The sequence below is a fragment of the Alligator sinensis genome, unplaced genomic scaffold, assembly GCF_000455745.1.
Source record: "Alligator sinensis unplaced genomic scaffold, ASM45574v1 scaffold455_1, whole genome shotgun sequence".
NCBI classification, from domain to species: Eukaryota; Metazoa; Chordata; order Crocodylia; family Alligatoridae; genus Alligator; species Alligator sinensis.
The window spans coordinates 470499-485484 of NW_005842142.1; the positions used below are offsets into that span (position 1 = coordinate 470499).

The 14986-nt window shown below is 41.0% G+C and overlaps 1 protein-coding gene across 1 annotated transcript in view; it reads right to left on the bottom strand.

The window, feature by feature from the left end:
- The window catches only part of ARHGAP21 (Rho GTPase activating protein 21), a 118127-nt gene that overhangs the window by 48632 nt on the left and 54509 nt on the right, over nucleotides 1–14986 (bottom strand). The window contains 2 exon segments of the mRNA XM_025206126.1: nucleotides 5856–5910; nucleotides 9211–9289. Coding sequence (XP_025061911.1) covers nucleotides 5856–5910; nucleotides 9211–9289 — 134 coding nt within the window.

Genomic DNA, 14986 nt, shown 5'->3' on the forward strand with positions numbered 1-14986 from the left:
CGAAACCAAGGCTTCATTATGCATTTAAAACAGTGCACCCCTTACTCTCATATATCAGAACATAACCACAAGCTGTCAGCTGACTGCAGCTGCTTTCACACTGTATATCTCAAATTAGAGAGATGATTCTGCAGAAACATTCTACCCATATGATTCTTTTTATTTCTCATGTTTCCACTCATGAAATAGAAGCAAGCTGTGTTCCCATTACATCTTGCACTTTTGGTCTGCTGGCTTCCTTAGAGAGCAGTAGAACATAAAAACTGCATTTCTAGACTTTTTATATGTAGCCATTTATGATGTTGGTAGGCTCCCAGTAAGATTTAAAAAAAATAAAAATTGGAAGGAAGATGAACACCCAGGAAAAATGAAAGTGAAGCACTAGATAGCATGCAGAAAAATAAAATGAGAGAGAATCATGCTACATTAAGAAAAATGTAACATAGTTCTCCCACACAGACAAGGATCATGTTAACATTTTCTTTAAAAACTAATTTATAATGTGTTTCGGGCTAGAGACCAACATTACGCATAAACCCGTTTAAGTGATCAGAAACTGGTTTAAATCTGTAACAGAACAGATGCTCAGCGCACATAATCCAGTTTGAAAATGGCTGAAATGGGTTTGAGATAAACCTGTTTGAATGTAGTATCAGCCTTAACTGATTTGGCTCAAACCGGTTTACGCAATGTCTGTCCCAGATCCCTTCCTGCTTTAAATTAAGCCAGAGTCCTTCAGCATCCCGGCATGCTCTCTGCGCTGGGTGGGGCTCTCTGCTCCACAGCAGGGCTGGCCCCTCCCTTCTGCTCCCTGGCCAGAGCTCCAGCAGAGACTGTAGGTACAGCAGGGTCTGCCTGGATTCCCTCTGCTCTCCCCCCTATCCACTCCCTGCTAAGCACAGATTTCCTCCGTCCCCTCTGCCTTACACAAACACCTCTCAGCATTAGCTAGCTGACCACATGCTGGCTATGGTCCATGCTGTGGCAGATGGGACAATGACAGAATTAACAGGTAGCTGGTAATGTCCCTGTGTTGTTTTCTTATCACCCCTACTGAGTTGGGGTGATAAACACTGTGTCATTAATTCCCTGCTGAGCAGGTCAGAAGGGTGGCGGGCCCTCCCTAATCAGAGCGTCCTGTAAGGGCCTGGACACATGCCCCCTCAGCTCAGTACTGTCGAAGGGAAGGGAGGGCTGCTCTGGCATCCCCCAGCTTCTAGCCTGAGCCACTGCAAGCATGTACCTGCATTTCTGGGATGTCTGTCCATTTACAAAAACTGATCCAGCCTAGCCTGGTTAGACTATCCTGAAAAGATTGAATCAGTTCAGGCTCAGGCTTTTTGAATGTTGGTCCATAGCCTTAGGGCTTGTAAAACTTAACCACTACAGTAACACAACAGTAACTGACTGAAGAAATGCTAAGATCTAAAACTGACAAGTTCTGGAGAATCCCCACATTACAAATTAAATAGTTATGGTTCTGACCAAAAAAATCCAGTAAACTTTACACTTTGGTAGATAACTGTGTACTGATACACAAAATAAGACATAAAAGCAACTACTGCTTTTAAATATTTTGAAATATTTTTTAAATGTTATAGCCATTTGTAAGTAAACAGATTTACAACTGTGAGAAAGTAGAAATGGTAAAAAAAAAATGTCTAAGGTACTGGAAAAAGCTCACAGATAAGTAATTCAAATCAAAGCATCAAATCTATATATGTATTGAAATATATATATTTATTTGAAATATATACACATATCTGTATTTATATATAGATATAATATACTGTATATACATATGAATATATTTTGCATATAATATATAATGTAATTTATAAATGTATTATATACAGATAATATATACATATAAAAATTAAAATATAAATATCACATTAAATAATATAAATATATTATGTATATATAATATTTTGATATTAATTGAAACACTATATATCATATCATATACATGATGTTTGACTTGAAACATCATGATGTTTTTACCTGAATTACTTCTCTGTGGGCTTTTAGATCTATAATATGTATAAGGTATAATATATATATAAGGTATATATGGGGGGTATATATGGGGGGATTCTAGAGATTGGGGATAATTTTTACCAGTTAAATCATTCCTTCTTTAATCCCAGTTATGGCCTGCACAAAATTATTGCAGAGTTGAAAGAAAGGAACACATTTCATTTTATTAGCATTCCAATAATACTATATCCTGAGGAAACAAATGGATGAGATATTGGTCATTTTTTATTATGGAGTATTTTAAGTGTTTTGGCCACCAAGCCAAGAAGCATTGTTAAGGAGGTTTAAAAATAAAGAAAAGTTGAAGTGTATCAATACTCATTGTCTGGTATATACACACTTATTTGGATACAGCTGACAAAATATGAAGAAAATAAAATGCACTTTGCGTATTCTTGTTAGTCCTTTAATTCTTCTGAAGGAATTAATATATGAAAAAGACAAGTAGAATGTTCTTAATTCTATTACAATACAAACTGGGCCACTGCAGTTTAGCTTAAATTACAGTAGGAATATTTAGACGTCTAAAAGCCCTGAACAATTACATTCCTGACACAGATTGCTGACAAGGACCTAGAATTCCAATGAGAGTTGTAAGCTGAGCACACGCAAGTTGGTGGTGGCATTATCATCATGGTTATCGATCAGAACCACTGCCTGGCAATTCTATAAGCCCTGCTTCTCTCCCCACCTAAAATGAAGCTCTTTTAAAGCTTGTTATAAAACTACAGCTACACGTATCCTCCCAAAGCTGTTGTTATGCTTACCTGTAAGATATGGGAAATGTAGCTATGACCAGAATTAGATAGTTCTGGGCAAACTGTACAGTTCAGGTAATTAAGAATAGGATACAAAAACTTACACCCCCTCAAATGCTCATAGTAACTATCGCCAAGTTATGCTCCAATATTTTATCATCTAAACCAGTTGTTTTCAAACTTTTCAATCAGAATACTGCCACAACTTTTTTTGATTTGGCAGCACCCTTGTTTGAGAACCAGTTATACTCCCTCATCTTAGTGCAGTGCTTCTCAACCAGGGTGCTGCTGCATGCTTCTGCCTGTATTTGGGTTATCTGATAAAAGTAAAGCAGGCAAGAGCAAAGGCCTAACTAGGGAATTTTGCATCCTGGGCAAAATTTCCCTGTACCCTTGTGCTCTTACCACATCCCTTCCTGGTCCGACTCAGCATGCTCCTCCCAGTAGCAGAGGAGCACAGGACAGTCCCACCTTCCCATCCCACTTCTGTTTCCAGTAGTAGCATATGGGGTCAGACCGGGAAGGGCTGAAAGAACAGCATGGGCTCAAGCTGCAGCTGGTTTTTGATCTGCCTGCACAGGAGGCCTACAGGGCACACCACCCACATTATAGCACCCTGATTCACCAATCTAAATGATTTAACTTGACTAGGTTCATGTTCTGGTGAATGTACCTGTAATGCAAAAAACAAAAAAAACAAAACCAAAAACACCCCAAAACATTTTCAGTTAGTGGCATATTTGCAAGCACCAGCTTCATTTGGAATGGGTAAGAAAGGGCACCAGCCCCAGGCACTCTCTTAGGGGGGGTACCAGAATGGCTGCTCCTCAGATTCTGGGGTGCTGCAGCAGGTGCAGGGACTCCATGCCACTGCTGAAATAGTAGAGGCTGGAGAAGGCAGACAGCTCTGCACCAGCAGCAGCCAGGGATTCGAGTCCCTGGGGCAGGTAACACTGGTCTTTGCATCTCCTTGCATCAACCCACTGGGAATGCCACATACTTATATTTTATGAACTCAGTCGCATATTCAGAAGCTTTAAACCCTTGTAATTACTTATTTTGATATATCCAGAGCTGAAAGTAATAAGACTGCTGGTAGGAGATGAGATGAGACAGAGCAGAGGCTATTGTCACAGGTAAACACTTGAAATCTGCCCTGCATTTAAGCAGATTTACTGTGCTCCCTTCTGCCTCTAGGCTCACTTAAACCATTACACACAGCACCATGCTGGTCACCAGTCAACTACACCGAAATTTAATGCTGCTTTCAGAAAACCTGATCTCTCCCATACAGCTACACATTCAGTTCTTTACTAGACCTCCTCCCCCCTGAACAAAAGCCCAGAACAGTACCTATGCTCATCTCTGGTTCACCTCTTTACCCATACAACAGAGAAGCTCCTGCAGAAACGTATAACATCTAACTTGCTTTTATACTTGCATGATTTTTACTTGTCCAGTTTATCAACGTAAAATCCAGTCAGACTTGTCCTTCTAATTCCTTTAGGCATTTTTGCCAATACTGCCTTTTATGGTAGAATATCTCAAAAAATGGATTTCCATAGTCTATTCAGCATGCTTTTCAGCACTTAGCATAACCTTCCCTCAAGCACAGAAGACGGCATATTTATCCTTGAAACTAATTTAGCTCCAAATTTACATGGCCTGTGTCCACTAGCAACTTTCCATAGTTCTTCAGCTGTTATAGTATACTGTGTAAAAAGCAGTTCATAGTGCAACATTTAATCAAGGAGGTCGAAAATGAGATTACAAAAGCGTATCAACACTTACTTCCTCAACCTTTAGGTCTGAGTCATGCAACCTTTAATGCTCTTTGTATATAGTCTTTGTTTTCAGGCTTTTTTGACAAGATTTCATTAGATACTTTTTAAAGACATGATCACAGGGTAAAATTCCCTATACAGTGCTAAAAAAAATACCCTCAGTTTAAAACTGCCAACAAGCTAACTGTTCATAAAATTGTCAGAACCCTGTTTCAATGTTTTTAAACAAAATTTCACTTTTTCTTTTTTTTAATTTAAACAAATTATTACTTCAACAAACTTAAAAAGGTCAACATTGAAATTAAGTACTTCAAAAATATCAAAACGATTCATTTTGACTGAACGAAATGGAAATTTTGGGGGACTTGTCTATTTAAAAAATGCTGCTGCTTTTTTTTTTTTTTATAACATTTTTCATCTCATAATCTATTAAAGAAAAATTTTAGTAAATTTACCCAGCTTTAGTAAATGGGAGTCCTTCTACTGACTTCAGCCAAACCAGGAATATACCCTTAGTTCCTTTTTTAATAAGCAAAGCAGACATCACAGAAATTGATAGCACTTGCATTGAAAAAACTTCCTAATTGTTCTTGATGACTGGATTTTGAAGGCCTGTTTCCAGGAAATGAATTTATTAAAGATCTACAGGCACACATTACACAGACACTTGCTCATACTCTTATCCCAGCAGTCATCAGTAGTCCAGTTTTTGATTCCTCTTTTGTGGTCTTGAGTATTATGACCTTTTTTCTACCAAGTGTATTCAACATGCTGTTGCTAAGGTCATCATCTTGGCTAATCAACGACCTCTTATGAGTCCCTCACTGGGCCCCTTTTTTCCTTCTCCAGAAAAATACCTTTAAGGTCCTGCAGTGTCTATCTAACCTTATGGGATGCAGCTAATCACTATAGAGACTGCAACTTTTACCCTGATGGTCTCAATCTTAACTGCCTTCCTGTCAGCTTCCCCCTTAAAGAGCCTCATGTTTTCTCTCACACTGAGCCTCATGCACTGGAAAAGCTGACCCATACAATCAACAGCGCTTCCTCCTTACCTCTACCTTACCTTACCTGGTCTAATAAAAGATATCAAATTCACCCAAGGAACCTTGTCTGCCTCCTCCTTACCTCCAAATTCATACTCAGTTCTCTTCAGGGATACAAAATCCAAACAGCTGATCAAAACAGTATACATTCAAAACCTTTTTCTCAGTAAAACAATGTGCTTCTACATCAGCATATATTAATTTCGAATTTCAGAAACACAACATACCAATTGGAGGATGTCTTCATCTTTTGGCATAACACTAAGTTCCAATATGCAGTCACTGAAACACAACAGAATAGATTATTCACAATTTGAAAAGGAGATTTTCTTCTGTGTTAACATAGGGAGAACAACACTGATTAAGATGCAGTCTACTTGTTTCCTCAGGTCAGAACTGTTCAAGCATTCAGGGTGTAAAAGTTAAAATTCAGTGAAGCTTCACATGGGGTAAATCACCATCAAGTTTCAATCACAGTATTGCCAATGAACTCATTCTTGTCCTCTTTACATTCTGAATTTCACTTACTAAGGTTCACATGTACATGTAATATGTTAAACATTAGGAGATATGTTGTTATAATGCATAAAGATTCAGTAGAATTCACAAGTGGTAAAATCCTTCTTCAACACTTCACCACACAATGTAATGCTGTTTATTGAATAAAGCCTCTTTTATTCAGGAAGTTGGGACAAGGAAGTTAGGGGCACACACCATAATTACACTAGCCAATTTTTTATTTTGCATCCACATGCAAATGCAACTTTAAAAAAAAATAATTTTGTTTAACCTCTGAACTAAATAATCTGACCATCTTCCAGGCAGAAACACAGAACATCTATCGTTACAGCTTAGCTGGTAAACAGACAAAAGTGGTTATGTAAAGAGCAACTTTCCCCTCATGAGTACAACAACTACGCTACCTATGACATTCTGAACAATCTTGCAAAAAACAAACAAACCCCACAATGGAAACAACATTTAATTCAGGAAGTTACAAATTACCAAGACCTCTTTAGAGCTTCTTAGACAAAACTCAAAGTAGCAAACTGTGAATAAAAAATTAAAAACTTCAGCCTTACAAATATGTAGCACTGGACCAGCTGGACACTGTCATTTAATCCAAGAGTAGACTACATATAGTAGCAATGCAGACATCTCCACCACACTACTGTGCTTTAAACCAATCATGAAAACATCAACTAAAGCTACATTAGTTATTCAAAATGAAACATTTCATAACGAAAGAAATACTAGTTCTTTGCTGGTGTGTCCCATGTCAAATTTGGGTCATTGCATTACAGTTACTAAACCCAAAGGCATTGCTGTTAAACCAGAAAAACAAACCAGTCAAAAAACATAACAGACTTGGGAAACTGGTCAACTAATCATTGGGGTTGGAAAAGACATTTCATAGATTTCAGACATTAGGGCTGGAAGGGACCTTGGGAGATCATCGAGTCCAGCCCCCTGCCCCAAAGGCAGGAAGTCAGCTAGGGTCAGAGGATCCCAGCAAAATAAACAGCCAAACACTTCTTAAAGGAGTCCAGAATAGGTGCTTGCACCACCTCTGGAGGGAGCCTATTCCAGGCCTTGGGGGCTCAGACAGTAAAGAAGTTTTTCCTTATGTCCAGCCTAAAATGGTCTTGGAGGAGTTTGTGACCGTTGGACCTTGTCATCCCTTGGGGCACTCTGGTAAACAGATGTTCCCCCAGATCCTGATGTACACTCCTGATGTACTTATAGGCAGCCACCAGGTCCCCCCTGAGCCTGCGCTGAGGAGTCCCATGGCTCTCAGTCTCTCATCATAAGGCCTATTCTCCTGCCCTCTGACCATGCGCGTGGCTCTCCTCTGGGCTCTCTCAAGCTTCTCCACATCCTTCTTGAATTGTGGAGCCCAAAACTGGATGCAGTACTCCAGCTGCGGCCTCTCCAAGGCCGAGTACAGCAAGAGGATGACATTCTGAGATTTACTTGAGAATCATCTACGGATACAAGCCAGAGTTTGGTTTGCTTTCCCACCTGCGACATCACATTGGTGACTCATATTCATCTTGTGGTCAGTCATGACCTCCCTTTGCACCTATCGAAGATCAGGCCACCTCAGGCCTCTACGCCCTTGTTGGGGCCTAGGCCTTTATGGCCTCCACCCCTTTCCTCTCACTGGTTCCCTTAGCCTAGGCCCACTGCGCCAGACCAGCCCCAATCCAGTCCTTTCATGCTTCTCACCCTTCTTGCACTTCACGCCCCGGCTCTGCTTCTCAACCTCTCAGGCTTCTTGTCCCTCTTGTGCTTCAAGCCCATGGGCCCTGGTTGGCACCTTTTAGCGCCCTGAGCAAGACCCCTGGCAGGGTACAAAACAGTTGCGTGCCCCTCTGGCAGCACCATAACCTCTTCCCCTGGAAGTCACAACCCAGTCCATGGAGTCACAGATTAATTAGCTAGTACCAAAATAAATGAGCCCCCGGCTCCAACTAAAACTCCCATTGGCTGTATAACAAAACCCTCCTCATCCTAGGTCTTCGCTCCCTACAAGCCCTCTGTTCCTCTTAAGCCCTGCCCCTTCCTGTCAGGTGATTCTCCAGTCACCCACAGGGCTTTCCACTCTTGGCCTGATGACTCCTCTGATATCCCTGCTGTGGTTTAGCTCAGCTCCCTGCAGCCTTTGACCCCTGGGCTGCCTAGACACCTGCCCCAGTGCACCTTGCTACTTTGCCACTATTTCCTAGGAGGGTTACTCGCCCAGGGGTAGCCTCTGTCTGAGCAGCTACAGGTCTGCCTGTTTCCTGGCAGCCCGTCTTCTAGCTGCCAGCCATCCCAGATGGCTACTCTTCCTCTTAAAGAAACAGGAGCCCTCTGGCTACATGTTACAGCAGTTGCAATAAGCAAATATAGCAGTGGGTTCACATGAATGGGGGAGGCCTCCAAATCCTGGGCAAAGATGTCCCAGGCAAATTTCAGCTTTAATAAAAAAGTCAGGACTCTAAGAAATGTATTCTTCATGAAAGCAATGCCTTCTTCTGGAAGGAATAATGGTACTTAGTTCTTTTTCATGCATGAATTATTCTGTGGTTTATTTTCCATTTGCTACCAACTATAAGCAAGAGGTGACATTCCAAATTGTGGAACTGGCATCTTGAGTGATATACTGATATCCTAAGTGATAACTGATACATCGAGTGATATACTGACAAAACTCTTGTTTGTATAGTTGTTACAGGGGGCGAGAGGAAAGGATTTTTGCACGGTCAGTGCAAAATATCAAGCCATATCTCTGTTTCCTACTATATACAGACTGTGAAGAGATTTTTTTTCCATTCAAATATGATTTAAACACTAATTTGCAATGAGTCACTAAGAGAAGCCGAATATTTTAAGACAAGATACTTGTCTGAAGTGGTTATGTAAAATGTGATTGTTAATAGAAGGCATGAATAGACACACAATACATGTAAAACTTTCACATCCACCCACATACAATTCATGTACACAGACTGACATACTTTGGTAGAACCATGTAATAGTCATTCCCTCCTTGCTTCAAATATATTAATTTGGCACTCAAAAAATAAAAAGTCTTACCTGTTCTGAATTAAACCAATTACTTGAGAATATGTCTTTCCAATAACACTTTCTCCATTGACCTTTATAATTCTGTCACCTACAGGGAAAAAAAAAGACAACGCTGTATTATCTCCCTGGGATATGCCACAGCAATTTTTTGCTTGCTTTGAAAACAAAAAACAATGAAACAACACCACAACAAATACCTGTTTGAACATAAACAGGTGTAACAATATCAGATGTTAGCTTGAAAGTCCGATCTCCAAAAAGGAACTTTTGAGGCACGTACTTCTGTAATGAGTATAGGCGCTTTTTTTTTTTTTTTGCATACAATTTTCAATCTAAATCTAAGGTCCCAAATAATCTTATTTTGGGACTTGAAAGCGATTTTGATTCACATCTCAGTTGGAATACTCTCTCTTTTCCAGTTAACAGATAAGGAAAATTTTCTCTTCTCCTAGAGACAGTGAGTGATAAGTTGCTTCAATTCTCTCCTGAGGTAAAAGTCCTTAGCATCAAACTTATGCTGTTTCTACATCTTCATGGCTCAAAGTATCAATACATTAATGATAGTGCAATGGGCTAATTCCATGCCATTTTGATTAATACTCAAGTCAAAATGCACTTGCTTTCACTTTTCCACAAAGTTGGTTGTATTTTACAAGTTTACAAAAGTATCCCAAATCTGTTGCATTCAGGGGCCCTCTCCGCAGGTAGGTAAAGAAATGCAAGAAAGGGCCTAATGCACGATCCACACAGTCTCAGCTCCTGCCATGCCAGGCATACATGGCAAGAGGCATGATTGTGGGACTGTCAATTACATTCCATCATGCTTTATTGATGGTGCAGAGGGAACCCAATCCACGCTGCACCAGTAAGAAGCAAATTCCCACAGCTGGGAGACCAGCTGGTGCAATCTCCCAGCTGTGAGGGTGACCCACGCACCCCTGCAGCTGGGGGATCACAGGAGCTGCAATCTCCCCATGGTGGAGTGCATGGTGCACCCTCACAGCTGGATGAATGCAAAAGCTGTAGTCTCCAGCTTTGTGGGCACAGGCTACAAGCAAAAATTAAAACTGAATAGACACCACCTATAAAGTTATTACACACCTTTCTTCTGCGTTTGAAGCCCAGATCCGAGATGTCACAAAAGGATTATTGAGGCTCATCTGGCCCTCTGACTACTACCTCATGGTGCTCATCCATGTGGGCACCAATAACACTGCCAGAGGTGACCCTGAACAGATCAACAGTGATTACAGAGCTCTGGTGCTAGAGTGATGGGAATAGGGCTCAGGCGCTGTTCTCCTCAATCCTTCCAGTCAAGGGGAAGGACCTTGTTAGGAGCAGACATCCTTCAGATCAATGCATGGCTGCACAGATGATGTCGCCAGCAGGGCTTTGGCTTCTTCAACCACAGGATGCTGTTCCAAGAATGATTGCTAAGGAAGAGACAGGATCCATCTCATGAACACGAGGAACAGCATCTTCGCAGACAGGCTCACTAACTTAGGGAGGAGGGCTTTAAACTAGGTTTGGAGACCAAAGCCCTGAAGTAAGTGGGGAAGCAGGTAACCTGGAAGAAATACAAGCAGGAAGGGGGCAACAGGGGAGGTCTGCTCATTCTTCCTGAGAAAGTAAGGCAATTGGCTAGTTACCTCAGCTGTCTGTACATGATGCAAAGACAGCCTGGGAAACAAGCAAAAAACTGGAAGCCCTCTCACCATCTCATAACTATGACATGACTGGAATCACAGAGACTTGGTGGGATAAGCTTGCATGACTGGAGTACTGTCATAGATGGGTATAAACAGTTCAGGAAGGACAAGCAAGGGAGAAGAGGAATAGCTGTGATTTATGTAAAAGAGCAGTACGACTGCTCATACTGCAACAAGGGTGATGATGTGGTGGGCGTCAGCCACAGACCACCAGACCAGGAGAATGAGGGGGATCAGGCTTTCTTCAAATGGCTAGCAGAAGTTTCCCCAATCACAGGCCCTGGTTCTCATGGGGGACTTCAATTGCCCTGCAGTCTGCTGGAAGGGCAATACAGCAATGCACAGGCAATACAGGAAGTTTTTGGAGAGTGTTGGGAACAATTTCCTGGTGCAAGTCTTGGACAGCCCAATGTGGGGCCATGTTCTTCTTGACCTGCTGTTGACAAACAGGGAAGAATTTGTGGAGAATGTAGAAGTGGACGGTAACTTGGGCAGTAGCAACCACAAGATGATTTGAGTTCAGGATCCTGAGGAAAGGAAGGAAAAAGAAGAGCAGAGTAAGGACCCTGGACTTCAGAAAAGCAGACTTCGACTCTCTTAGGGAACTGATGGGCAGGATCCTCTGGGAGGCCAGTTTGAGGGGGAAAGGTGTCTGAGAGATCTGACTGTATTTTAAAGAAACTTTACTGAGGGCACATGAACGAGCCATCCCAATGTGAAGATTAGCAAGTAAGGCAGAAGACAAGCTTGGCTTATCAGGGAACTCTCCAGTGAGCTCAAACACAAAAAGCAAGCTTACAAGTAGTGGAAACTTGGATAAACACCTAGGGAGGAGTGTAAGAGCATTGCTTGGGCATGCAGGGATGAAGTCAGGAAGGCCAAAGCACAACTGGAGTTCCAGTTAGCAAGGGTCATGAAGGATAACAAGAAGGGATTCTACAAATATGTCAGCAACAAGAGAAAGATCAGGGAAAACGTGGGTCCCTTCATGAATGGACAAGGCAACCTAGTGACAGATGATGCAGAAAAGGCTGAAATAATCAATGCCTTTTTCACCTCAGTCTTCACAGGCAGGGTCAGCTCCCAGACTACTGCACTGGGCAGCAGTTTGGGGAGTAGGTCAGGAGCTGTAAGTGGTGAAAGAACAGGTCAGGGACTATTTAGAAAAGCTGAACATATACAAATCCATAAGGCTAGCCACGATGCACCCAAGGGTGTTAAAGAGAGTTGGTAGATGTGACTGCAGAGCTGCTGGCTATTATCCTTGAAATTTCATGACTGGGAAACGTCCTAGATGATTAGAGAAGGGCAGATATAGTGCCCATCTTTAAGAAAGGGAAGGAGGATTTGGGGAACTACAGACCTGTTAACCTCACCTCAGCCTCTAAAAAATCATGGAGCAGGTCCTCAAGAAATCCATTTCTAAACAGTTGGAAAAGGTTATTAGGAACAGTCAGCATGGAGTTACCAAAGGCAAGTCATGCCTGACCAACCTGTTGCCTTTTGATGAGATAAGGGGCTCTGTGGATGCTGGAAGAGCAGTGGACGTGACATACCTCAACTTCAGCAAGGCTTTTGATATGGTCTCCTACAGCCCTCTTGCAAGCAAGATAAGGAAGCATCAGTTGGATGAATAGACTAAGATGGAGAGAAAACTGGCTGGATCATCAGGATCAAAGCAAAGCAATCAATGGCTTCATGTCAGCTAGCATCAAATGGAGTGCCCCAGGGGACAGCACTGGGGTGGGTTTTGTTCAGTATCTCTATCAACTATCTGGATGATGGGATGGAGTGCACCCTCAGCAAGTTTGCAGATGACACCAAGCTGGGAGGAGATACGCTAGAGGGTAAGGCTATGATTCAGACAGACTTAGACAGATTGGAAGACTGGACCAAAAGAAATCTCTTGAGGTTCAGTAAGGACAAGTGCAAAACTGCACTTAGGATGGAACAATCCCATGTATCAGTACAGTCTGGCTAAGCAGCAGATCTACAAAAAAGGACCTGGGGGTTACAGTGGACAATAAGCTGAAGATGAGCCAACAGTTTGCCCTTGTTGCAAAGATAGCTAACAGCATACATGGCTGCATCAGTAGGAGTGCTCCCAGCAAATCAACAGACGTAATTATTCCCCTGTATTCTACACTGGTGAGGTCACATCTGGAGTACTGTGTCCAGTCTTGGGCCCTCCACTACAGAAATAACATAGACAAATTGGAGTCCAGAGGCAGGCAATGAAAATGTTTAGGGGACTGGGGTATGTGACTTGTGAGGAGAGGCTCAGGGGACTGGGCTCATTTAGTCTGGAAAAGAGAAGACTTAGAGGGGATTTAATAGCAGCCTTCAACTATCTGATGAGTGGTTCCAAAGAGGCTGGAGCTAGACTCTTCTCAGGTGGTGGCAGATGACAAAACAAGGAGCAATGGTCTCAAGTTACATCAAGGGAACTTTAGATTGGATATTAGGGCAAAAATTCTCACGAGGAGGGTAGCAAAGCACTGGAACAGGCTACCCAGAGAGGTTGTGGTTGTCTAGATCTGGCTAGACAAAGACCTAGATGGGATAATATAGTTGGGGATGGTCCTGCTTTAAGCAGGGGGTTGGACTAGATGACCTACTGAGGTCCCTTCCAATCTTAATTTTCTATTATTTTATGATTCTCCAGTAATAACTTTATAGCTTGCTGAATCTTTTTAAAGTGCCCTAGTTATTAGCCAGTCTAAATTAATTAAGCAATTAACTTTGTAGATGCCTAATATATGTAACATGTAAAGGTAGCCTAAATTTTCCAGGTTATTAAACCACAGAAATTGTCCAATCAACTGTGAAACAAATGTTCAATACTACAAAGTGCCTTGAAATAGAACAATATAAACAGACAAAACATCTGAAGCACAATTATCTAAATGTTTATTAGATTTTTAAAATGTTTTAATCTCCAATTAGTGTAACTATAAAACGTTACCGCAAGTTGCAATGGAACAATCCAAGAAAAGTGGTTCCACAAAATGAGAGCGATACTCCATACTGAGCAATTGTATCAGAAATCAAGCAATCTGACTGATAGTTCACTGAATGGTTTATAACATATGATTATAGCTGCATCTTGCAAATCATGTTTAAAAAATCTGAAGTTTTAACAAGAAACAGTGACACGACCTAATTAGGTATAATGACTATCCAGCAACATTCTTAAAATGACACTCAGGTCATTTAAAGAAAAATGTTTATAAATTATTTATGCTCTCCATTCTGTATGTTCAAAGCCTTTTTATAAAGAAGCCTGAAAATAAAATATTCTCTATATAGATGTTCTCCTCAGTTTGGCAAGCATTGCCTTTTCTGAATGAAGCTGAAGTTAACAAAGTCTCTTCATATAGCTTCAATGTATATGGTGCTTTATCAAGGCAAAACATCTTTCTTTGCACAGCAGCAAATGATGTTGTCAGTCCTTAGAACATATTTTTTTTATCTCACTATACCAGAGTAAAGGTGGAAGGAGGGTTAGGATCTTTTGCAGAGCCTCAAATCTGTGTTATTTTGAAATTTCTAAATGCCCTCCAGTTTTCATTTTTTTGTTTAAACTTATCTGTTTCAGGTACAAATAGGTGCACAGCTATTAAAAGAAAACCTAAAATCTACGTCAGGAGTATTCTATTTGGTTTACAGATATTCCTTTTATGAATATACAGAGTTTCCCATCCTTTTAAGGATAGAAATTCATATTTACAGTGTAATGAAGCTACATTATTTGTGCTTTCATTGTTTGTACAGTTGCTCCAACCTTACTGCCCCCCCCACTTTCTTGACAATTTAAAGTAACTGCTAAGTACAAAATTATGTACAGAATAATAAATATACATGACATTTTACAATGATGTGCTCCCTATCAAAAGTGCTTAAAGACTATATTAGACAACTAAAAAAGTGGCTAGACCCAAACCGGGGCTGCTCAGATTTATTTACTGTAAAAGATGCGAGTGGTAACAGAACAAAGTACTAGTAACAAATCATTTAGTGGTTCTGCACATAGCCAATATAAATACCCGTTCACAACTGTTATTGTCCTTCATCTG